The 24,217-nt window shown below is 47.1% G+C and overlaps 1 protein-coding gene across 7 annotated transcripts in view; it reads right to left on the bottom strand.

Moving 5' to 3' along the window:
* The window catches only part of NRF1 (nuclear respiratory factor 1), a 54,503-nt gene that overhangs the window by 12,926 nt on the left and 17,360 nt on the right, over positions 1-24,217 (bottom strand). For all 7 annotated transcript variants that reach the window (XM_087874394.1, XM_087874389.1, XM_087874395.1 and 4 more), the window contains 7 exons: positions 20,824-20,950; positions 18,702-18,842; positions 10,698-10,856; positions 8,307-8,501; positions 6,773-6,874; positions 5,001-5,158; positions 2,736-2,860 (listed from right to left, as the gene is read on the bottom strand). In XM_087874394.1, coding sequence (XP_087730520.1) covers positions 2,736-2,860; positions 5,001-5,158; positions 6,773-6,874; positions 8,307-8,501; positions 10,698-10,856; positions 18,702-18,842; positions 20,824-20,950 — 1,007 coding nt within the window. The remainder of the gene's footprint in view (positions 1-2,735; positions 2,861-5,000; positions 5,159-6,772; positions 6,875-8,306; positions 8,502-10,697; positions 10,857-18,701; positions 18,843-20,823; positions 20,951-24,217) is intronic.

The following is a 24,217-nucleotide window of genomic DNA, read 5'->3' as shown; positions in this document are numbered from 1 at the left end:
ACCCTCCCCACTTTTTGCCAGTCCACGTGACGCATGGCGTGGTCGATCCTTAATCTTCTGGGTGGACCCCATTCTGAAGGACATCGCTGATTGGCTCTGTCTAAAGGCTGATATACTTATAACCAGGCAGGCTTTTCCTTGGAAGTCGGTGTGTGTATATAATAGGCTTGTCTTGAAATTCAAATTCCCAGGTCAGGATCAGGTGCCGTCAAGATAACGTCGATTTTCTAAGCCAGCACCTGGATGGATTTTTTTTCCCCCCAGGATGAAAAAGTCCGAACGGGACCTTCTGCCAGGGCCGTTTTCTCCAGAAAGATCAATACATTTCGTCCTCGACTTACGACCGCAACCGAACCCAAAATTTCCATTGCTAAGCGAGACCATTGTCGAGTGAGGTTTGCCCCCTTGAAAATCTTTCTCGCCACCGCTGTTAAGCGAATCCCCACCGTCGTTAAGTTAGCGAACACGGTTCTTAAGCGAATCCGGCTTCCCCATATTGACTTTGCTCATCGGAAGGTCGCAAAAAGGCAGATCATGTGACACCCCCCCCCCAAAAAGGACACCGCAACCGTCGTAAGTACATGCCCAGTTGCCAAGCCTACGAATTTTGATGACGTGAACCGCGGGGATGCTGCAACGGCCGTTAAGTGTGAAAAAAACGGTCACGAGTCGCTTTTTTCCAGTGTCGTCGTAACTTGGAACGGCCGCTAAACGAGCTGTTGTAAGTCGAGGACGTTCTGTGTTGAGAAAGGATGACGGTCAGAGCCACTTTGTCTCTCTCCCAAAACTAGGAGAGATCTGGAGATGATTGGTCTAACGCAGGAGTCTTCCAAACTTGGCAACTTTAAGACTTGTGGACTTCAACTCCCAGAATTCCCCGGCTGGGGAATTCTGGGAGTTGAAGTCCACAAGTCTTAAAGTTGCCAAGTTTGGAGATCCCTGGTGTAACAGATAGTGAAGAATCATCTCCAACTCAGTCCTATCAAGAAGAGGAGACCATGTATGTTTGGGCCACTGAGATCTGGGGATATTCCATCTTTGACCTTGGATGGGGTTGGTACTTCTTCATTTTTCAAAGTTTGTGTGTGTGTGTCTTCCTGGACTCACGGCTTCTGCTTGATGAGCAGGTGGTGGCTTTGGCCAAGAGGAACTTTACGCAACTTCATCTGAGGCACCGCGTTGTATCCTTTCCTAGATCAGGAGAACCTTCAGAGTGTCCCTCACGTCCTGGTCACCTCATGGCTTGACTACCACAATGGACTCTACGTGGAGCTGGCCTTGAAGGCCACTCAGAAACTTCCAACTGGTCCAGAATGCAGCGGTATAAGCAGAGATGGGCACGCCTTGGTGTGCCCATGTGATGTCCCTGTGCTCATAAGTCACCACAACGACTACCACAACGGACTCTACATGGAGTTGGCCTTGAAGGCCACTCAGAAGCTTCAAGTGGTTCCACAATGCAGCAGTCTAAGCAGAGATGGGCTTGCCTCGGCATGTCTATGAGATGTCCTTCCTCCATAAGTTATCATAAGGACTGTCACAATGCACTTTTCGTGAAGCTGATCTGAAGGCCACTCAGAAGCTTCAATTGGTCCAGAATGCAATGGTGTAAGCAGAGATGGCCATGCTTCGGTCTGCCCATGTGATGTCCCTGCTCCATAAGCCACCACAATGGCTACCACAATGGACTCTACATGGTGCTGACCTTGAAGGCCACTCAGAAGCTTTAACTGGTCCGGAATGCAGTGGTATAAGCAGAGATGGGCTTGCCTCAGTATGTCCATGAGATGTCCCTGCTCCATAACTTCCACTGATGGCCAGATGGCTGCTGGCTGTTACCTATAACAATGCCACGTAGGGTCTTGCAACTTGTGGGACCGCCTATCTTAAAGACCTCCAAGGTTCAGGGTTAGGGTTCCAACTCTGTTATTTTTCTATTCTGTTAAGAGAGGGTCAAGCTATTCTCCAAAGCTCCAGAAGACAAGACAAGAAAAAATGGACGGATACTAACCTAGAACTAAGGAGGAACTTTCTAACAGTGAGGACAATTAACCAGAGGAACAGAAGTTGCCTTCAGAAGCTGTGGGTGCTGGAGGATTTTAAGAAGGGAGTGGACAGCCGCTTGTCTGGAATGGTAGAGGTGTCAGCTTTGGAAGCCATATTAGTCCGGAAGCTTCCATGCTGCCACCTTCTCATGTGTGGGAAAGTAGGAGGTGGGATTTAGTAGAGGGAATGTAGCATTCTTCCTGTTGGTCAAGGTCAGGCCGATCCTGCATCTGGAGGAGTGGTGGGAGTGCTGTCTCGAGATGGGACGGACGGTGATTGGAGCAACCCATGTGATCGACTGAGGAGTGAGGGGATGGTTTTGGGGTTTTTGATTTACTGAGGGAAAATATGGACCTCTCAGATTCAGGTTTTCCTCAGATGTGCCAGTTTACCTATTCTAGTAAATAGAACTCTGAAAAATGCTTGCTTCAGAGTCTTTACTTGGAGTTAGGGTTTTTCTGGAAGGCTGACAAGAGGGATTCCTGGTCAAGCAAGGGGTTGGACTTGAAGACCTCTAAGGTCCCTTCCAGCCTTCTCATTATTATTCTATCTCCCTCGTATCTCCTGGCCAACTCAATGCAACAGGGCTGGGGTGCTTGTTGGTCCTAGAAGATCTTCACCCTCAAACGGCCAGAGATGCAAACTCTCTCGAAAGCCGAAGCGCGGCGCGGTTATCAGGACCGGCTTACCGTTTGCATCTGGTACCCCGGTGAGCGCGCCCACGGCCGCTGCCGTTTCGCCGGACAAGACGATCTGCCCTCCGCCCTGGAGGGTGGCTTCTGCAAGCGTGGCCACGGCGTGAGCGGCCGCCTCACTGGAAGACAAGACGAGAAAGAGGGAGGCACCCATGAGTAGGAAGAAAGAAAAGAATTAATTTTTGCCTCTTTCCAATTTGGATTTTATTTTGTGCGCTTTAAATATTTTATCTGTACGCCAACCTGAGTTCCCCTGCGAGGGAGATGGGCACTTCCTAAATGTGAGTTTGCACTGATGATGTTCCCTAGTTGGGTCATGAAACGTCTGCCAGAAAACAACCAAGCCCAGAAAGCATCAAGCACCCCACAGTCCTTCTCCTCTGTACGAACCCCCTGCCTTCTATCACTGATGATGTTCCCTAGCTGGGTCCTGAAACGTCCACAAGAGAAGAACCAAGCTCAGAGAGCACCAAGGACTCCTTGTTTTCAACCCCGAGAATATACAAATATTCTCCTTTGTTAGCTGAAAAAAGTGCACATCCTAATTAACCGATCGAGGCCGGGAGGAATCCAAGGCCCTGGTGGCTCAGCAGACTAAAAAGCACTGTTATTAACATCAAGCTGTCTGCAATTACTGTGAGTTCGAATCTCACCAGGCTCAAGGTTGACTCAGCCTTCCATCCTTTCTAAGGTAGGTAAAATGAGGACCCGGATTGTGGGGGCAATAAGCTGACTTTGTATAAAATATACAAAAGAATGAAGGCTATTGCTTAGCGCATTGTAAGCCGCCCTGGGTCTCCGGAGAAGGGCGGCATACAAATTAAAGCAAAACAAAAAAAAAAAGCTTTCCCTTCTCCAGTGACCATCACCAATTCCGTTGGAAAAAAAAAATTGCTTGTTTTTGTTCTGTCTGATCCTTCTCAGCTTCATGCAGTGCTCTCACCTTCCCCCCACACACTCCTTTCACAGGTAGCCACATTCTCTCTGCACCCCACCCCCACCAGGCACTCAAGTCAGCTCAGGTGCTCATAGGCTTGTTAACACAACCCTCCAGGGACGCCATTAATCTCCCGCTACCAAAGCCAGCCTGGAAAGCGATCTCTGCTTCCCACGCAGCCGGAGAGAGCTTCCTGCGAAAGGCCAGGGCTTCTGTGCTGCGGAGTTTGAGCCAGCAGGCTGGCAAAGGCTGGGTGGGACAGGGGGGAGCCCACCCCACAGACATCCAGCGCCTTGGCATTTGTGCAGTGCCCCCTCCACCCCCCCCCAAAATATCCCAGTCACTGCGTTTCCCAAGGATGCACCGAAAAGAAACTGGGTTGCTCGCTGGAGAATGAAAACAAGAACCTATCCTATTTCTTTTAAAAAAGGATTTTGTAGATTAGCTCTTGTCACTCAGTGCTGAAGGGAATGTGACAGCTGCAGGAAAAGCTAAAGCTGTGGAGAATGAGATGGGTGAAGAAAGAAAGAAAGAGAGAGAGAGAGAGAGAGAGAAAGAAAGGAAGGAAGAAGAAAAAGAAACAAAGAAAGGTTTAAGAAGGAAGAAGAGAGAGGAAGGAAGAAGGTGGGAAGAATGAATGAGAGAGAGGACGGGAGGGAGGCAAGAGAGAGAGAAAGAAAGAAAGGAGAGAGGAAGGAAGAGAGAAAAGAGAAGGAAAAGATAGATGAAAGAAAGAGAAAACAAAAAGAAACAAAGAAAGAAGGTGTAAGAAGGAAGAAGAGAGAGGGAGAGAGAAAGGAAGGAAGGAAGGGGTCAGAAGGAAGAAGAGAGAGGAAGGGAGTGAAGAAAGAAAGAGAAAGAAAAGATAGATGAAAGAAAGAAAGAAAGAAAGAAAGAAAAAGGGAAGGAAGGAAGGAAGGAAGGAAGGAAAGGAGGAAAGGAAAGGAAAGGAAAGAAGAAAGAAAGAAAGAAAGAAAGAAAGAAAGAAAGAAAGAAAGAGGGAAGGAAGGAAGGAAGAAAGGAAAGGAGGAAAGGAAAGGAAAGAAGAAAGAAAGAAAGAAAGAAAGAAAGAGGGAAGGAAGGAAGGAAGGAAGAAAGGAAAGGAGGAAAGGAAAGGAAAGGAAAGAAGAAAGAAAGAAAGAAAGAAAGAAAGAAAGAAAGAAAGAAAGAAAGAAAGAAAGAAAGAAAGAAAGAAAGAAACCAACCAACCAACCAACCAACCAACCAACCAACCAACCAACCAACCAACCAACCAACCAACCAACCAGGGTTACCGAGATCTGGTCAAGGGTTCAAATGGGGACCCAGGACCCCTCCCCTACCTGTTGAGCGCCATAGTGACCGTGGCGCCTTGCTGCATCTCCTGCGAGGCGGCTACGGCGGCTTCGGCCAGGGAGGCCACTGCCTGCGTGGCTTCGGAGGCCTGTGTGGTCTGGATGGTCATCTCGCCCCCCTGTAGCGTCGCCCAGTTCTGCTCCACCTGGCGGGGATGGAGGAGACGAGAGAGCCGTTGCAGGACTCCTCGACTTACGTCCGCTCGCTTAGCAAGCGGTCAAAGATATGACGGGTCCCCAAAAGGTACGGCTCTCGACTTACGAGAGTTTGTTTAGTGGCCGTTCCAAGTTAGAACAGCACCGAAGAAAGTAACTTACGACCGATTTTCGCACTTACGACCACTGCAGCATCCCTATGGTCATGTGAATAAAATTCAGATGCTTGGCCACTGACTCGTATTTATGACGGTCGCAAGTCCCAGGGTCACGTGACCTGCTGACCAGCGAAGTCAACGGGGAAGCCATATTCACCTAACAACCGTGTCACTAACTTTAACAACCGCCGTGATTCACTTAAGAAAGGTCGTAAAACAGGGCAAAACTCACTTAACAAAATGTCTCGCTTAGGGACATAAATTCTGGGCTCCGTTGTGGTCGTTAAGCCAACCCATCCTGCGGTCACGTGACCTGCATTTATGACCATTTGCGCCATCCTGCATTTTACAACCGTTTACCCGAAAAATTGGCTTCCAATGTTTGGCAAAACCAGCCCAGAGCAAACCACTGGCTCACTTAACAACCACGTTGTTCATTTAATGACCATGACGGGCTGCTTTAGTACCGTGGCGTTCGCTTAACGACTAATGCCTAAAAAGCTCATTAAGGTCATGTGGATGACCAGTTTTACGACCAGGATGGCCAGGCTCCTTGATGGTCATAAACTGAGGACTTAGGGTCGTAAGTCGAGGATATCACAGTGGGCGGGGGGGGGGGTTAAAGCGCCTGCGAAAAGCCTAAGCAAGGGGGAAAGTGTCCAGCTTTGCTCAGACAATGGACGCTTGTCTTCCCGAGCAAATTTTCAAGGGCGGAATCAAAAACGCACACACAAAAAACCCCACAACTTTTAAGCTGGTTTTTCAGATGGAAATCCGGTTTTCTCGAGGAAACAAAGCTGTTTTGTGCTGCCCTCTATTGCTCTGAGAATCCTACACCGTTGTGGGGCGGGGGAGAACGAGGCTGCTACAAAGGCCTGGAGACCAAGGGCGGGGTGAGGGGGGTGGGAGCAAGGTTAAAAAAAAAAGGGGAGGGGTGACCTCCTTCCCCTTCCCCAATTTAACAGACTGTTATCGGATTCCCATCCTGGCTCGTTTCAGTCCGACGTTATATCAGAAGGTGCCAAGCAGCCTTGGATTCAGCTCGGTTGAAATGAACGAGAAGGACGGGGGGGTCCTCGACTTACGACGGGAACGGAGGCCCGAAGTCGCTTCTGGTCGCTAAGCGAGTCACCACGTGACCGCGCCCGATTTTACGTCCTTTTTTAAACAGTGGTTCGTTGCGGACTCCTGACTTTATCCCAATTGAAACGAAGAGATAGGTGTAAGCCAGGGGCGGGCAACTGTGGCCCTTTTACAACCTGTGGACTTCAACTCCCAGAATTCCTGAGACAGCCAAGCTGTCTCAGGAATTCTGGGAGTTGAAGTCCACAGGTTGTAAAAGGGCCACAGTTGCCCGTCCCTGGACTGTAAGCAGTTCTCGACTTACAACCGTAATTGTCATTTGTTTTATGAAATTGCGGGTGCTTCTGTTAAGGGGCCCCTTACCTCTCCATCAGCCACGGCGGAGTAGTTCACCTGAGCGACCGTCACAGTGGTGGGCAATTCAGAGGCGTCTGCCAAGGTGGCCACTGTGGCTCCGGTGCCAACCTGCAAGACACCCAGAAGTCACCAGGGGCCCCTCCCGAGGTCTCAGCAGTCACAAAGCCGGGGGGGGGGGGCAAGATCCACGAGGGGAGGGGAGCGGATTGGTTGGGAAGAGCAGGGACCAGAGGTGGGTTTCAGCAGGTTCTGACCAGTTCTGGAGAACTGGTAGCGGAAATTTTGAGTAGTTCGGAGAACCGGTAGTAAAAATTCTGACCCATCTATTCGCTGCCTCCTGAGTCCCAGCTGATCGGGAGGAAATGGGGATTTTGCAGTATCCTTCCCCTGGATTGAGGACGGAATGCAGATTTTACAATATCCTTCCCCTGCCATGCCCACCAAGCCACACCCACAGAACCGGTAGTAAAAAAAATTTGAAACCCACCACTGGCAGGGACACACTGACAGTGTGACATTGGACCAATGACATCATGATGAGAGGAAGAAGGGAGGGAGAGAGGGAGGGAAGAAGGGAGGAAAAAAAGAGAAGAAAGAAGAATGGAAAGAAGGAAGCTGGAGGGAGGGAGGGAGAAAGAGAGGAAGATAGGGGAAGGAAGGAAGGAAGGGGAAGGAGATGAGAGAAGGAAGAAAAGATGGAGGGAAAATGGAGGGAGGGAGGGAGGTGAAGGAGATGAGAGAAGGAAAAAAGGAAGAAAGATGGAGAAAGGCAGGAAAGGAGGGGTGGGAGGGAGGAAGGAAGGGAGGGAGGTGAAGGAGATGAGAGAAAGAAAAAAGGATGGAAGAAAGATGGAGAAAGGGAGGAAAGGAGGGGTGGGAGGGAGGGAAGGAATGAAGGGAAGGAGGAAAGGAGATGAGAGAAGGAAGAAAGGAAGAAAGATGGAGAAAGGCAGGAAAGGAGGGGTGGGAGGGAGGAAGGAAGGGAGGGAGGTGAAGGAGATGAGAGAAAGAAAAAAGGATGGAAGAAAGATGGAGAAAGGGAGGAAAGGAGGGGTGGGAGGGAGGGAAGGAATGAAGGGAAGGAGGAAAGGAGATGAGAGAAGGAAGAAAGGATGGAAGGAAAATGGAGAGAGGCAGGAAGGAGGAAAATGAATGAAGGAAGGAAATTATACTACATCCATTTTTTCCTTTTTCTGTGAAAGTATGATCGCATACTTTTTACAGAACCCTATAATGCTACTTTCTTTAAAAAAAAATCCCTCATATGAACTGTCTCATGCTGTTTCCACACACAGATTTTAAGGGAAAAGATCACATTCCTTGGTCCTTCAAGCGATCTGGAATCTGCCCATTTCCCCAGATCTAATTGCTGAAGATCACCCTGGAGCCTCTGGGATTAATCGTGAGTCACCGGACCCCCAAACCTACTTTCGCTCAGCACGGAGAACCCAGAACTCTCTCCCCTCCACCCCACCCTAAAGCCACGATCTGAACGCCAGGCCGAGGCGGGGCATGAACTGAGTCCCCCTGTAACCCTCACCTGGATGAGGGACACCGTGCCGTCAGGGTTGCTGAAGGTCTGGACCATCGTCTGGGAGGGAACCAGGTGGGCTATACTGTGCGTGGCGGTCAAGGACTGGGTCTGCTGGTCTTCGAAAGCGTAGAGCAGGTCCTCCCGGCCGTGCTGTTTGTAGCAGTTTTTCACAATCGTCCGCAGCGCCTGGGTCCAAGACACCTGAGGCCAGGTGAGAAGGAGAGAGGAGAAAAGATCAGGGGGACTGAGAGAGGCAGGTGTGCACAGGTCTACTACGTGTATCAGGCCAGGAGCAAATACAGTCAACAGCGGTTCGTATCAAATAATGGTTTTTTATCTACAATAGGAATATAGAAATAATATACATACATGTACTACAAGCAGTATCTAAACAAACAGCAATTACAGCAGGGAAGAAACTTGACGAACCAACCAACACTCTAGCAGGGCCTCCTCTTAAGGCTCTGAAAGGGATAACAGCCAAAACACAGGTTCTTAAAGGGATAACAGCCTAAGCACAGGCTCTTAAAGGGATAACAGCCTAAGCACAGGCTCTTAAAGGGATAACAGCCAAAACACAGGCTCTTAAAGGGATAACAGCCTAAGCACAGGCTCTTAAAAGGATAACAGCCTAAGCACAGGCTCTTAAAGGGATAACAGCCAAAACACAGGCTCTTAAAGGGATAACAGCCAAATCACAGGCTCTTAAAGGGATAACAGCCAAAACACAGGCTCTTAAAGGGATAACAGCCAAAACACAGGTTCTTAAAGGGATAACAGCCTAAGCACAGGCTCTTAAAGGGATAACAGCCAAAAAACCTGCTGACTCATTCCCCTCATTGCATCAGCTGGTCAGCTCTTGAATTGTTACCTTGACAAAAGCCAACTTGATGTCGCGTCACCCAGAGAACATTTAGACCACCTGGTAAATTTTACCCAGTGCAGATGGGTGGAAGCGCCTCAGAAAGAGAGCCAACCTTGAAATGAGGAGGAATTTCCTAATGGTGAGAACGATGGAATCGCTCACGATGGAGTTGTGGGTTCTCTCCATCAGTGGAGGATTTCAAGAAAAGACTGGACAACCATTTGTCTTGGATGGTGGAAGATCTCTTGCCTTGGGGTTTGACTAGAAGACCTCCAAGGTCTCTTCCAGCCCTAAGATTCTATGAAGTCAGATTTACTGGAGCAATTTCTTGCACCTTCCAATACATGATAGCAGTCTTCCAGTATCTGAGGGGCTGCCACAAAGAAGAGGGGGTTGGCCTATTCTCCAAAGCACCTGAAGGCAGGAGAAGCAGCAACGGATGGAAACAAATCAAGGAGAGAAGCAACATGGATCTAAGGAGACATTTTTCCTGACAGTGAGGGCAATTAACAAGTGGAACAGCTTGCCACCAGAGGTTGTGGGTGCTCCAACACTGGAGGTTTTCAAGAAGAGTATCGACCTCCATTTATCTGAAATGGTAGAGGGTTTCCTGCCTGGTTGGACTAAACTAGAAGACCTCCAAGGTCCCTCCCACCTCTGTGATTCTGTTAATATTCATGGTTTGAAAGAGCCTATCTGGAAAACCATGAGTTGTGTTTAAGGCCAAGGTGGTGGGAAGCTGGCTAGTCTGACTCTCCAGGATGTGATGCAATGCAATACAGCATCTGGTTAACGAGGTTTTTGAGCTTGGTTATTGGCTTGTAGATGTTTCATGACCCAACTAGGTAACATCATCAGTGCTAGAAGGGAGGGGGGTTGCGAGGAGGGGGAGGACGAGGACGACAACTTTGGGGTCTTTGGTGCTTGCTGAGCTTGGTTGTTTTCTCTGCCGACGTTTTGTGACCCAACTGAGTAACACCATCAGTCCAGAAAGGAATGGGGGGGGGGTTGCACTCTATTTATATGCAAGTAGCCTGCCCTGTCAGTGTTGGAGGGTTCTTGCTGGCTCCTTGATTAGGCTGTTGTTTCATGTTTGATGGTTTGTCTGAGTTGGTAATGCCTTGATTGGCGTATTGTTTATTGCTTGATTGTTGGTCTAGTATTAATTTTGGTGTTAATCTCTGCTTATTGGAGCATTCATTGCTGGTAAGGAAGTTTTGGCCTTTTAGCTTTTTGATTGCCATTTCTGAATGGTGTGCAAATGTTGCTTCTCTCTATGTGCCCATCGATGGCTGATTTGTAAAGATCTCTATTTACAAGGAATTCTCTAGCATTTTTTAGGACTTGGCTTGGTCTAGGATGTTCATCCTTTTCCAGTTGAAACTATAGTGGGGGTATTCTCCATATGTGGGGTCTTCTGAGTGATTTTTGTTCTTACTTTAATCAAGCCCCAAAGTTTCTAGGCCTCACCATGTGCCAAACCTAAGAAAAGTCTGTTGCTAGAAGAAGGAAGGAAGGTATTCAAGACCTACCCTCTGCTTCTGCTCTTCTGTCCGGACATCGCTGCGGACGTTAGCCCAGGGAATGTCTTCTGGCCACCAAATGGGTTTGCAGCTCTCCTTCCCCCAGCCTGGCTTTCCGCGACCCGTTGAGTATTTCAGCATTTCAGGGATGAAAGCTCTCAGCTGGGCCTGTGGCATTAAGAAAATAATAATAATAATAATAATAATAATAATAATAATAATAATAATAATAATAATAATAATAATAATAATAATAATGTAAAGATTGGGGAAGCAAATGTCTGCATCAGGAGCTTGGCCCGTCACAGGTAGTCCTCGAACTTACAACAGTTTCATTTAATGACCTTTCCTAGTTACAACGGCACCGAAAGAAGCGATTTACGAACATTTTTTGCACTTACAATCGTTGCAGCGTCCCCGTGATCACATGATTTACGTTTAGATAACGGACTCTTGACAACAGACTCACATTTATGACAGTCGCAGTGTGCCGGGGTCACGTGATCCCCTTTTGCGACCTTCTGACAAGTCAAGTCAAGCGGGAAACTAGATTCACTTAACAACCGTGTTACTAATTTAACAACTGCAGCGACTCATTTAACGAACGTGACGAGAAAAGCCGTAAAATGGGGCAAAACTCACTTAACAAATTTCTCACTTACCAATATAAATTTTTGGCTCAGTCGTGGTCATAAGTCGAGGACTACCTGAACAGATCTTATCGAGATGCAAGAAGGTCATCATTGTATTTATGAAATTTATACGCTACCTACCTCACTATCCAAAGATATTTATTTGTATTTATTCATTAAATTTATTTGCCATCCATCTCAACCACAAGGTGAGCCCGAGAGGCTTACAATGTCAAAATATACATCTTAATATTTTTATTTAATTAGGAAATTTATGTTGCTGCCTATTCGCAGCTGGCAATTCAAGACGGCTTACAAGAATATAAAAACCTCATATGAAAAAAAAAAACAATAAAACTAATAAAAGAGAGAATCATAAATTAATAAAATAATATAATCAAATAACCCTCCTCCCACCTCGCCCCAGCAACAACACATCACATGAGCCCATTTAATGGGCTCCATCCCACTCTGCATTCCCCAGGCCTGCTGGCAGGACCAGGTCTACACTGGGATATACAGTGTTATATCATAATTATATTGTATATAAACATACAATAAATACATATTTAATATACAGATGATATCAAGAGGCAAGCAGCAGACTGGCCCATTACGGATCATATTGAAGCAAGATTTTCAGAGATCCTGGAGAAACTTTTAACAAAAGAGCAAAGTGGAATTTTCCTAATGCATTTTGGGATGGGGCAGGAACTATCAGCCAGAACTCCTGTTCCATCCCTTGTTCTCCATACCCAAAAACTTAAGAGCAGAAGTATTCTGCAGTTATTGCAAAGGAGTTTTGAGAGATTTGGAATTTTACTTCTAATAATGCACAGTCCGATGGGGGAAAAAAGGCCATGAAAAAAGAAAAGGAAAGGAAACACCAAAGGAAATTTCACCAGAGATTTGTAATTGCATGCTGCCATCTTAGGTATTGTAAGACTTGAACCTATACACAGGTCGTCCTCGACTTACGACTGTAATTGGGACCAGAATCTCCATCGCTGAGCAAGGCATTTGTTAAGTGAGTCGCATCCTGCTTTTCTCGTTGAGCAAGGGGGGTTGGACTAAAAGATCTTCAAGGTCCCTTCCAACTCTCTTATTCTGTTATTCAATAAACCCGATATTCTTTTTTGCCACGGTTGGTAAGCGGACCGCTGAGGTTGTTAAGCGAATCATACAGTCGTTAAGCGAATCCAGCTTTGCTGGTTGGATAGTAGCTGGGAAGGTTGCAAATGGTTGATCATGTGACCTCGGGATACTACGACGGACGTAAATGTGAGGACCAGTGGTAAATCATTGTTTTCAATGCTGTTGTAACTTTGAATGGTCCCTTAATGGTTGCACGTCAAGCACTATCTGTAATGTATTCTTATCCCTCCTTCCCTCCCTCCCTCCCCATCCATCCATCCATCCATCCATCCATCCATCCATCCATCCATCCATCCATCCAAGCCAGCAAGATGTCTATTGAGATTCTCAGTCATCCAGGTTGTCCCAAAGGTGTTTTTTCAAAAGGCAACTGGACTTTCTTATTTCTCCTTGAAGACGTTTCGCTTCTCATCCCAGAAGCTTCCTCAGTTCTGACTGAACGGTAAAGAATGGAAGGAAGGTTACTCAGGTGACCCTGAGGGCGCAGATAAACCTCCAAGCGGCCACAATGACTCTCAGAGAGAGCACTAACGACCAGACGACTGCAAGTCTAAAGTCTAAATCCTTCCATCCTCCACCAATTAATCAGAACCGAAGAAGCTTCTCGGATGAGAAGCGAAACGTCTTCAAGGAAAAACAAAGGAAGTCCACTTGCCTTTTGAAAAAACACCTTTGGGACAAGGTGGGAAGAATATTGATGCTTTCGAAGTCTGGCGTTGGAGAAGACTCTTTGAGAATACCAAAACTAAACAAAACGAGGGAATCATCAACCGGATCCATCCACAGTTCTCACTTCTTCAGCTGTTTACACTGTTCTTCAACCCTTCCCATAATGTTGCTATTTACATTTTGTGGAAATTGCCTTGGAAATTCTTGCCGGATTAACCGTGGAGCCTACGAACGTTGTGTGTCATCATGTACAATGGTGCTGCACAAAATGAAGATTATTATTATTTTTTAAAAAAACCCATGGGGAAATGCTGCAGCGTTTAGGGTGTATTTGTCGGCAGAGTCGCTGATTCTGGCCTCTGAGAGTTGCATCATCCTCTACAGGACTCTGCGGTGTTCTTTTCTTCACGGAGAAACACGCCATTATTGAGGTGCGTGTTTGTCCTCCAGGATATCAAGGGACGGAAGGCTGGAGATTTTGCCCCAACTTAGCACCCGAAGAATCGAATGATCAATTGATTGATTATGTGCCATGAAGTTGGTGTTGGCAAGGAAGTCTTTTGGGTTTTTAGCTTTTGGATTATTTGTTTTGAATGGTGTGTACATGTCACTTATCTCTATGTGCCCGTTGATGGCTGATTTGTCTGACTGCCAGGCGTCCAGGAATTCTCTAGCATTTTTGGACCTGGCTCGGTCTACGATGCTCCTAGAGCACACAGATATTTTTGGCTTTAACTTAGCACTCCAGGAATCGACTGAACAATTGATTGATTATGTGCCATGAAGTTGGTGTTGGCAAGGAAGTCTTTTGGTTTTTTTTAGCTTTTGAATCATCTGTTTTGAATGGTGTGTATATGTTGCTTATCTTTATGTGCCCGTCGATGGCTGATTTGCCTGAATGCCAACCGTCCAGGAATTCTCTAGCATTTTTGGACCTGGCTTGGTCTACGATGCTCCTAGCGACCACACAGATAGATTTGGCTCTAACTTTGCAGAAATTGACCTCAGGAATTGACCAAAGAAAAGTTCTCATTTGTCCAGGTCAGGTCTTTCAACAGTGAGTGCACCCATCATAGCACGGCACCCAACTGCTTCAAAACCCATTGAATTCAGTTTTCGGCATGTTTTGAAGCAGAAATTTTGTCCCGGCACTCGTCTTTCTCCCTACATTCGACGTGCAAGGAAGAACTTGCTCACGTTGGCTGCCTTGTGACTCACTATTTCTTCTGGCTGAAATAGCAAGTCATGTGGTAAATCACGTCTTTTTCTCGGTACTCATCAAGTTTTAGTATTCTTTGTGTCTTCCGGAATGGATTTCCAACAAATATCGAGGTACTACCGTATCTCAGTCCTTCCACCGGGCCGCTGAGTGTCCCTTCTACTTTTCCGTGCATCAATGTCTTCTCTTCACATCACATGTCCAAAGTAGAATCATTTGAACCTTCAGTCGGAATTTCGGGTTGACTGTCTGACGGTCCATCTGTTTTCATTTGTCCAGATCATAGTTTCCCACCAGTTAGTCAGAACTGAAGAAGCTTCTTGGATGAGAAAGTGAAATGTCTTAAAGAAAAATCAAAAAATCCAGGTGTCTTTAAAATAAAAGCGCCTTTAGGAGATTCATTTGTTGGGTTTTCTTGGCTGTCCATGGTCTTCTCAAAAATCTTCTTCAACACCCAAATTCAAAAGCCTCAATACAGTTAGCAATAGCACTTAAGACTTATATACCGCTTTACAGTGCTTTTTACGGCCCTGTCTAAGCGGTTTTACAGAGCCAGCCTCTTGCCCCCAACAATTTGGGTCCTCATTTTACCCACCTCGGAAGGATGGAAGGCTGAGTCAACCTCAGGTAGTTCTTGACTTACAACCATTCGTTTAGTGACGAAGCTACAATGGCACTGAAAAAGGTGATTTATGACCGCTTTTCACACTTACGACCTTTGCAGCAATCCCCACGCTTATGGGATCAAAATTCGGACACTTGTCAACTGTATTTATGACCGTCGCAGTTTGGCGACCTTCTGAAAAGCAGAGTCAACGGGGAAGTCAGATTCACTTAACAACCATGTTACTAATTTAACAACTACAGGGGTTCACTTAACAACGGTGGCAAGAAAGGTCGCAAAATGAGAAAAAGCCTCAACACCTGGATATTTTTGGCTCAAGTACAGTCAATCTGTATTCTTCCAATCCTGCTTGTTCGAAAATGAACTGCTGGTTTCACAGAGGGTAACAGGCGATATTCTGATTTTTGCCCTGAGAATATGTGGCTGCAAAATGTGGGTGAAATTTGATAGCATGATTTTGGATCCTCCTCCTCCTTTTTCTCTGGGTAGGAAGGAAAGGGAGTGACTTTCCTTCCCCCCCACCCCCCAAGGCTTTCTGAAAACCTTTTTAAAGAGGTCAAACGACAGGAATGGAAAATTTTATTCCTCCGACTCCCGGATGGAGGTCTGGAGACTGAAGGGTAGAGCAGAACTGCTCAGAGCCTTGGTAGTACAGTGGTTTAAAGCACCCTGTTATTAACACCAGCTGCCTGCAATTACTGCAGTTTCGAATCTTACCAGGCTCAAGGTTGACTCAGCCTTCCATCCTTTCTAAGGTAGGTGAAATGAGGACCCAGATTGTGGGGGCAATAAGCTGACTTTGTATAAATATACAAAAGGATGAAGGCTATTGCTTGACACATTGTAAGCCCCCCTGAGTCTCCGGAGAAGGGCAGCATATAAATCAAATTAAAAAAAAAAAAAAAAAAAGACTGCCTGTCTTTGATTTAAAGACAACCTTCCCTTAACTCAAATAACGTTTCTCTTTCTCTCTACCACACATATGAAACCCAAGATGTTCAGGTTTTCCTAATCATTCCATAAAGAGGTATAATAGCTATGAAAATATCACACTACAGCGCCCCCTAGTGTCTCCTAAATAATCTTGCAATGATTACATTGCAGTATATCGTGATCGGAAAGCAGTTTATGTAAGCTATTTATTTTAAAAAATATACGTTAATCCACAAAAGGTGCAGCACAACTCTTTATGAGTTTGGTATATTGTAGACTGGTGTTTCTCAGCCTTTGGAACTTGAAGAGGGCTGGGTTTCAATTCCCAGAGTTTCCTGGCCAGCAGGCCGAGTCCAGGTATCTTAAAAAGTACCGATAGAATATTTGTAGCTCAGGGTTGAGCTGTGTGGATCCTTGGTGCTCTCACAGCTTGGTGGCTTTTTTTTTTTTTGGAAGACGTTTCATAACCCAGCTAGGTAACATCATCAGTACTGGCAGGGAAAGGGATTTGCAAAAGAGAAGGAGGAAGAGGAAGAGGAGGAGGATAAAGACTGTGGGGTCTTTGGTTTCAGAACTTGGTGGCTTTCTTGAAGATGTTTCATGACCCAGCTAGAGAACATCATCAGTGCTAGAAGGAGTGGGGTTATAGACACAGGAAGCAAATCCCTCTTCCTTCTAGCACTGATGATGTTCCCTAGTTGGGTCATGAAATGTCTGCAAGAAGGCAACCAAAGCTCAGGGAGCACCAAGAAATCTATAGTTTTCCTCCTTCACTCCGCAACCCTCCTTCCTTTCTCTCACTGATGATGTTCCCTAGTTGGGTCATGAAACGTCTGCAAGAAAACCACGAAGCTCAGAGACCACCAAGGACCCCCATAATCCATTTCCTCCTCCTCTTCCTCCTCCCCACTACCAAATCCCATTCCCTTCTAGCACTGATGATGCTACCTAGTTGGGTCATGAAACATCTGCAAGGAAACCACCAAGCTCAGAGAGCACCCAGGACCCCACATCTTCAAGTCCCCAAGGTTGAGAAATGATGCCCTAGACCAGTGACGACTAACCTTTTCGGCACCGAGTGCTGAAACTGGAGTGTGTATGCGTGCCGGAGCACCAGAACCTGGAACAGAACAGCTGGCCGGGTGCGCTGCACGCCAGACCAGCTGTCTGCTGCGCATGAGTGCAATGGAACCCGGAAGAGTAGCTGGCGTCGGCGTGAGTGCCCACAGAGAGGACTCTCCGTGCCACCTCTGGCACGCGTGCCATAGGTTCGTCATTAGGGCCCCAGACTAACATGGTTGCCCAGTTAATCCTCGGTCTTCAGCATGGGGCCACCTGCCCCGAAGAAGACCTTCTTCCTCTACGCAATGGGCCCTGTTCAACTCACCCCAAAGGCCTGTGGGGTGTGATTTTAATTTTTTTTTAAACCTGCTTCTTACGAACGCCACTCTTGCAAGGGAGAAGCAGACCAAGTCAGAGACGGAGAGAGATGCATCTGTTCAGGTTAGGCCTGTCTCGGTTCTGATGGGAGTCCGTAAGCTCCATCTGGCTGCTTTGAAAAGTTCTATTTTGGGGTCCCCCGATGGATTAATTAGAAACGGAGAATTTTGCGCCATGCCGAGCACTTGTCAAGGGCCCTGGGGACGCAATCAAGGAGACCCACGCACAGCAAGCCCGCTCAGGCACGAGAGCTTTAATTATGGGAACGTGATCAGCCGTGAACACAATCTCGGTGCTTCCCAAGGACTAATCAGGGTTCTGAAGACAGCCCAACATCACCAAGCCTTAATTTCCCAGTTGCCGCCAGAAGAGTTCAGGTTTCACAGCTTGCGAGGCCTCCCTGACATATAGGCGGTCCTGGACTTAACGGCCACAATTGAGCCCCAAATTTCTGCTTTTGCTAAGCGGGACAGCCGTGGAGAGAGGTTTGCTCCATTTTACGACCTTTCTTGCCAGAGTTGTTAAGTGAATCGCCGCCATTAAGTTAGCCGCGGGGCTGTTAAAGGGAATCTGGCTTCAGACATTTATTTATTTAGGGGGACCCAAGGCAGCATATGAGGACATAAAAATACAATATAAAAAGAAGGAAGGAAGGAAGAAAAGGAAGGAGGGAGGAAAGGAAGAAAGAAAGAAAAAAAGAAAGAAGGAAGGAAAGAAGAAAAAGAAGGAAGAAAAAGAAGGAAAGAAGGAAGGAAGGAAAGAAAGAAAGGGGAGGGAAGAAATGAAGAAAGAAAAAAAGAAAGAAGGAAGGAAAGAAGAAAAAGAAGGAAGGAAGAAAGAAAGAAAAAGAAGGAAGGACGGAAGGAAGGAACGAAAAGGAAGATAATAAAAACTTTGTGATGGTTGCAGCGTCCCGGGACCACGTGATCCCGTTTTTCGACCGTCTGATGAGCAGAGTCCAGGGGGAAGCCAGACTCACTTAACAACCTTGTTACCAATATAACACCTGCAGCGACTCACTTAACGACTGTGGCGAGGAAGGCGGTAAGGTGGGGCAAAACTCACTTAAGAAGTCTTCCGCTTAGCAAGTGGAAATTTGGGGCTCAAATTGGCGTCGTAAGTCGAGGACTGCTGGCGTTTTAGAAGATCATCGCGGTTCTCTCCCAGGAGGGGCAGAATTAAGTGCGCCTCTGAGGAGTTGTGAGAAGAGGCAGAGAGAGAGAGAGAGAGAGAGAGATGCTTGATTGGGGGGGGGGGGGAATCAATCGGCCAGAGACGTGTCATGCTCCTTCCCTCTCTTAGCAACCTGCTCCAAGTTTCCACCTCCCTCGGATGGTTACCTGGGTCATTTTATCCACCGAGACCGGAATCCCGTCGATGGTGAGAGGGGGAAGCTCCGAGTTAACCTCCTGCGGCGCAGGTGCGTGCTCCAACAGCGCTGACTCCAAATCTTCCAGGATCATGCTCTTGTACTTGCGCACCTGTGGGGAATCGCAGAGGTTCAGGTAAACAAGAGCCAAGAGCGACAGGAGGGAAGAAACTGCTAAGTAATGGAAACGGGGTGGGGAGGGGCAGGAATGGGTCCGCGTTGCTCGTGGTGCCGCGCGGCAGAGCGAACGAGCGAGCAAACAACACCGCAGCTGCCCGGGAAAAACAGCCCTTGGCCCCCAAAGGATGGGAGGCGCGGGGCAGCGAGATGATGAAACGGCGAGCAACGTTAAGCCGTGGCAGGGGGTGGTTGCCAGAGAGGTTTTGTAAGGGAGGGCAGGGACTTCGGTGGTGGTGCTTGGTGAGATTCTCAGCCAGGCTCTCAAGTCCCCTCTTGGGAGGTTGGGTCGAGGGGGCAGCGCTTTGGGGGTTGGGTACCGGCAGAAGAGAGGGTTCATAGCTCAGGGTTGAACGGAGGAAGGGTCCTGGGTGCTCAGTGAGATTGGAGGTTTGCTGGCAGACGTTTCAATTACCCAGCTAGGGAACATCATCCATGCTGGAAGGGAGTGAGTGGGGTTTGTGTAGGGGAAGAGGAAGAGGAGGAGGAAGTGGGGGAGGGGTGCCTGGTGCTCTGAGCTTGGCGGTTTTCTTGCAGACATTTCATGACCCAACTAGGTAACATAATCAGTGTCAGAAGGGAGGGGAGGTTGCAGAGAGGAGGAGGAGGATGGTGCTCTCTGGACTTGGTGATTTTCTTGCAGACGTTTCCTGACCCAATTAGGTAACATCATCAGTGACAGAAAGGAAGGAGGGTTGCGGAGTGAAGGAGGACAACTATAGGTTTCTTGGTGCTCCCTGAGCTTTGGTTGCCTTCTTGCAGACGTTTCGTGACCCAACTAGAGAACATGATCAGTGCTAGGTTTGCTCTCATTAATTTATATACGTTTGCCCTATCAGTGTTGGTGAGAGTGTTGTTGGGTGTTTCTTAATTAGGCTGTTGCTTACTGTTCGAATTGTCAGTTCCTTAACTGGAGTATATTCACTTCTCTTTTTTTGAATGGTGTGTAGATGTTGTTTATATCGATGTGCCTGTTGATGGCCGATTTGTTTGAATGCCAGGCTTCCAGGTATTCTCTAGGGTTTTGGGGCTTGGCGTGATCAAGGAACTGCCAAGAAGGAAACAACACTCCCATCAACACTGACAAGCAAGCCACTTGTGTGTAAACAGAGAGCAAACCCCACTCCCTTCTAGCTCTGATGGCGTTACCTATTTGGGTGGTGAAATGTCTGCGAAAGAACCAAGCTCAGGAAGCACCAAAGATCCCACAGTCCTCCTCCTCCTCTCCACAAACCCAACTCCCTTCTAGCACTGACGATGTTACCTAGATGGGTCATGAAACTTCTGGAAGCAAACCTCCAAGCTCAGACAGCAATAAGGACCCCAGAGTCGTCATCCTCCTCCTCCTCTTCCACTACACAACCCTCACTCTCCCTTTTAACACTGATGATGTTCTTTAGTAGGGTCATGAAACATCTGTGAGAAAACCTCCAAGGTCAGAGAGCACCCAGGACCCCTCAGTTCAACTCTTGAGCTACAAATATTCTCTTCTATCAGTACCCAATCCCCAAAGCGCTGCCCCTCAATTCAACCTCCCAAGAGGGACTTGAAAGTCTCAAGCGTCTGCCGGAGAACCTCACCGAGCACCCACCCCTGAGGACGTTACCCAGATGGGTCATGAAACGTCTGCAAGAAAACCACCAAGCTCAGAGAGCATAGTTGGGCCCCACACAGTTGTAGATATGTAGAGTGGATATCTGGGAGCTTTCTGCTTTCTCACCTTTTACCCTTTGAGTAAAAATAAAATAACTACCTGGTTTTCTGAGGTTAGTATTTGCGGAGGCAAATACTCCCATTCACCATCTTCTTCTGGCAATTTCCAAACTTCTCCATTCCCTCCACACACAAACACACTCCGGGCAACTCAAATCCACTTCCAACTAGGGAGGGGCGAGGAAGGCGCAGAGGAGTCTTACCACGTTCTCCAGCGGGGCCGCCCCAAAGACTTTGAAAACCGGGTTGGGTTTGGAGGGGGAGATGCACAAGACGATGGCTTGCTGCCCGACTCGCGTGGTGTATTCATCCAACGTGGCCCGTAGCTTCCTGGCTCAGAAGGATAAGAAAAAGAAGAGTGGTGGCTTTAAAAGATATTTCCCTTCAGGAAAGTCAGATCCTCAAGGCTTCTGGTTTTAAATTTTTCCACCACGTCAAGTTTGCAAATGGGATGAAGGCCCAACAAATGGTAAAATGGGGTAGGGAAATTTTTTGCATATTTATTTATTAAAATTCATAAGCCGCCCATTCCCGCTGTCAGGCGGCTCTCGGGGGCTTACAATATGATAAAAAAAAAAAAAAGTACTACACAAGACAATTAAAATGAGAAGGATTAAACAGGAAAGCTAAAAAGAAAAGCAAAAACGAAGTAAAAGCATGTACAAAACGTTAACGTACTGAATGTGAAAATAAGTTGAGGTTAAATAAATTAAAAAGCAAAATATAGTGGGGCGGAAGTGGCATCTTCTGGTTAAGGGGATGGCCTAGAAACCAGGAGACGGGGAGTTCTAGTCCCACCTTAGGTACAAAAGCTGGCTATGTAACTTTGGGCCAATCACCAGGAGATGGTAAGTTCTAGTCCGCCCTGGGCATCAAAGCTGACTGGGTGACTTTGGGCCAATCATTAGGAGATTGTGAGTTCTAGTTCCGCCTTAGGTATGAAAGCTGACTGGGTGAATCTGGGCCAATCACCAGGAGACAGTGAGTTCTAGTCCCGCCTTAGGCATGAAAGCTGACTGGGTGACTTTGGGCCAATCACCAGGAGATGGTGAGTTCTAGTCCCGCCTTAGGCATGAAAGCTGATTGGGTGAATCTGGGCCAATCACCAGGAGTCAGTGAGTTCTAGTCCCGCCTTAGGCATGAAAGCTGGCTGGGTGACTTTGGGCCAATCACCAGGAGATGGTGAGTTCTAGTCCCGCCTTAGGCATGAAAGCTGACTGGGTGACTTTGGGCCAATCACCAGGAGTCAGTGAGTTCTAGTCCCGCCTTAGGCATGAAAGCTGGCTGGGTGACTTTGGGCCAATCACCAGGAGATGGTAAGTTCTAGTCCCACCTTAGGCATGGAAGCTGATTGGGTGACTCTGGGCCAATCACTAGGAGACGGTGAGTTCTAGTCCGGCCTTAGGCATGAATGCTGGCTGCGTAAAATTTTAGGCCACTCCCAGCAGACTGGAAGTTTTAGTCCCACCTTAGGCATGAAAGCCGACTGGGTGACATTGGGCCAATCCCCAGGAAATGGTGAATTCTAGTGCCGCCTTAGGTATGAAAGCTGACGGGGTGACTCTCGGCCAATCACTCTCTCTCAGCCTAAGCCACACCTCACAGGGTTGTTGTGGTGGGGAAAATAAGGGAAGGAAGGAATACTGGTATGCAGGTAGTCCTTGATTTACAACAGTTCATTTAGTGACCTTTCAAAGCTACATTACTGGAAAAAGTGACTTACGACCGTTTTTCACACTTAGAACCGTTGTAGCATCCCCATGGTAATTCGGATGCTTGACAACGGATTCACACATATGACAGTTTCAGTGTCCGGGAGTCATGTAATTGCCTTGTGCGACCTTCTGACGAGCAAAGCCAATGGGGATAACCGGATTCATTTAACAACCATGTTAATTTCTTTAACAACTGCAGTGATTCACTTAACAACCGTGGCAAGAAAGGTCGTAAAACGGGGCAAAACTCACTTAACCCATGTCCCACTTAGCCACACTGATTTGGGGCTGAATTCTGTAAAGGAACTGGGAAAGGGAGGTTGGTAGGGGACAATCAAGAGATATTTTGAATTGTTAGCACTACAGCTTGTTGATTGTTATCAGGACAAAAAGCACTTCTGTGTACACAAACAAGGAAACCTCAGGTGCCAGCCGTGCCTCCGAGGAGCAGCTGGGTAGAGAGATGGTGAGAAGCAAACGGGGGAACGGTGCCAGCTGCTAAGTGCTAAGTACTAAGAGCCTTGGTAGTACAGTGGTCTAAGGCACCCTGTTATTAAACTGGTTATTAAGACCAGCTGCCTGCAATTACTGCAGGTTCGAATCTCGCCAAGGCTCAAGGTTGACTCAGCCTTCCATCCTTTCTAAGGTAGGTAAATTGAGGACCCAGTTTGTGGGGGCAATAAGCTGACTTTGTATAAATATACAAAAGGATGAAGGCTGTTGCTTAGCGCATTGTAAGCTGCCCTGAGTCTCCGGAGAAGGGCAGCATATAAATCAAATTTAAAAAAAAAAAAAAGAAAAAGAAAAAGTGCCCAAAATGGGATCACGTGACTGCGGCGGAGGAGAGAAAATTGGGTTGTAAGTAGCTCTGGGGAGACCCGTCGTAACTTTGAATAATCGCTAAGCAGCCAGTCGTACGTAGGGAACTACTTGTGCTGTTCTGCCCAGGATGTTCCGAAACATCGCTGGAAGTTTTGAAGAAGGGATCGGACAGACATTTGTCTGGAATTGTGTTGGGCAAAGGGAGTCCAATCTTGGCCAATCTAAGACTTGCAGACTTCAACTCCCAGAATTCCCCAGCCAGCTATGCTTTAAGATGGGTGGATTCTGGGAGTTGAAGTCTCCATATCTTACAGCAGAGGTCTTCAAACTTGGCAGCTTTAAGACTTGTGGACTTCAATTCCCAGCATTTCCCCCAGCCAGCATGCTTTAAGATGGGTGGCCGAGGATGGACAAACCTGATATAGGGTCTCCTGCTGGAGCAGGGGGTTGGACTAGAAGACCTCCAAGGTCCCTTCCAACACTCTTATTCTATATTCTATTCTGTAATATCACCAAACCTTGGTTAAATGCAGTTTTCAAGGGTGGCTCTTTTTTAAAGGATCTAATTCAGTGTTTCTCAACCTTGGAAGCTTGAAGATGGGTGGACTTCAACTCCCAGAATCCCCCAGCCAGCGCTGGGATGACCTTTTGCGAAGGTTACACTGGGACCAGCAACTTGGTCGTTAAGAGAAGCGGTTGCTAAGTGAACCCACAACTGTGCCGATAATCTGAGCTGAGTTTTCACTTGCTTTACAGAGCTACGAAAGCTCGTAAATGTGCGTGCAGAACTGGTTGCAAAGTTACTTTTTCATCACTGCTGTGACGACGGTCGCTAAACGAGGCAGTCGCTAGACAAGGACTACCTGTAGAAGTATGAATTCAAGCGAAACATTGTGCCTTCCTCTCTCCAACATGCACATTTAAGGTAGCTAGGATGGAGGAACTAAGAACAAATGGACAGGAAACTTTTTTTTTTAAGATGGGCTTTCAAATTTTGGCAACTCTGATAGCACATGAGGATAGATAGATAGAGATAGATAGATAGATAGATAGATAGATA

The sequence above is a fragment of the Pantherophis guttatus genome, chromosome 7 (genome assembly GCF_059756535.1).
Source record: "Pantherophis guttatus breed Tessera chromosome 7, ASM5975653v1, whole genome shotgun sequence".
Lineage (NCBI taxonomy): Eukaryota > Metazoa > Chordata > Lepidosauria > Squamata > Colubridae > Pantherophis > Pantherophis guttatus.
Note: the sequence above shows the minus strand (reverse complement) of the source record. Positions and strands in the feature narration are given on the sequence as shown.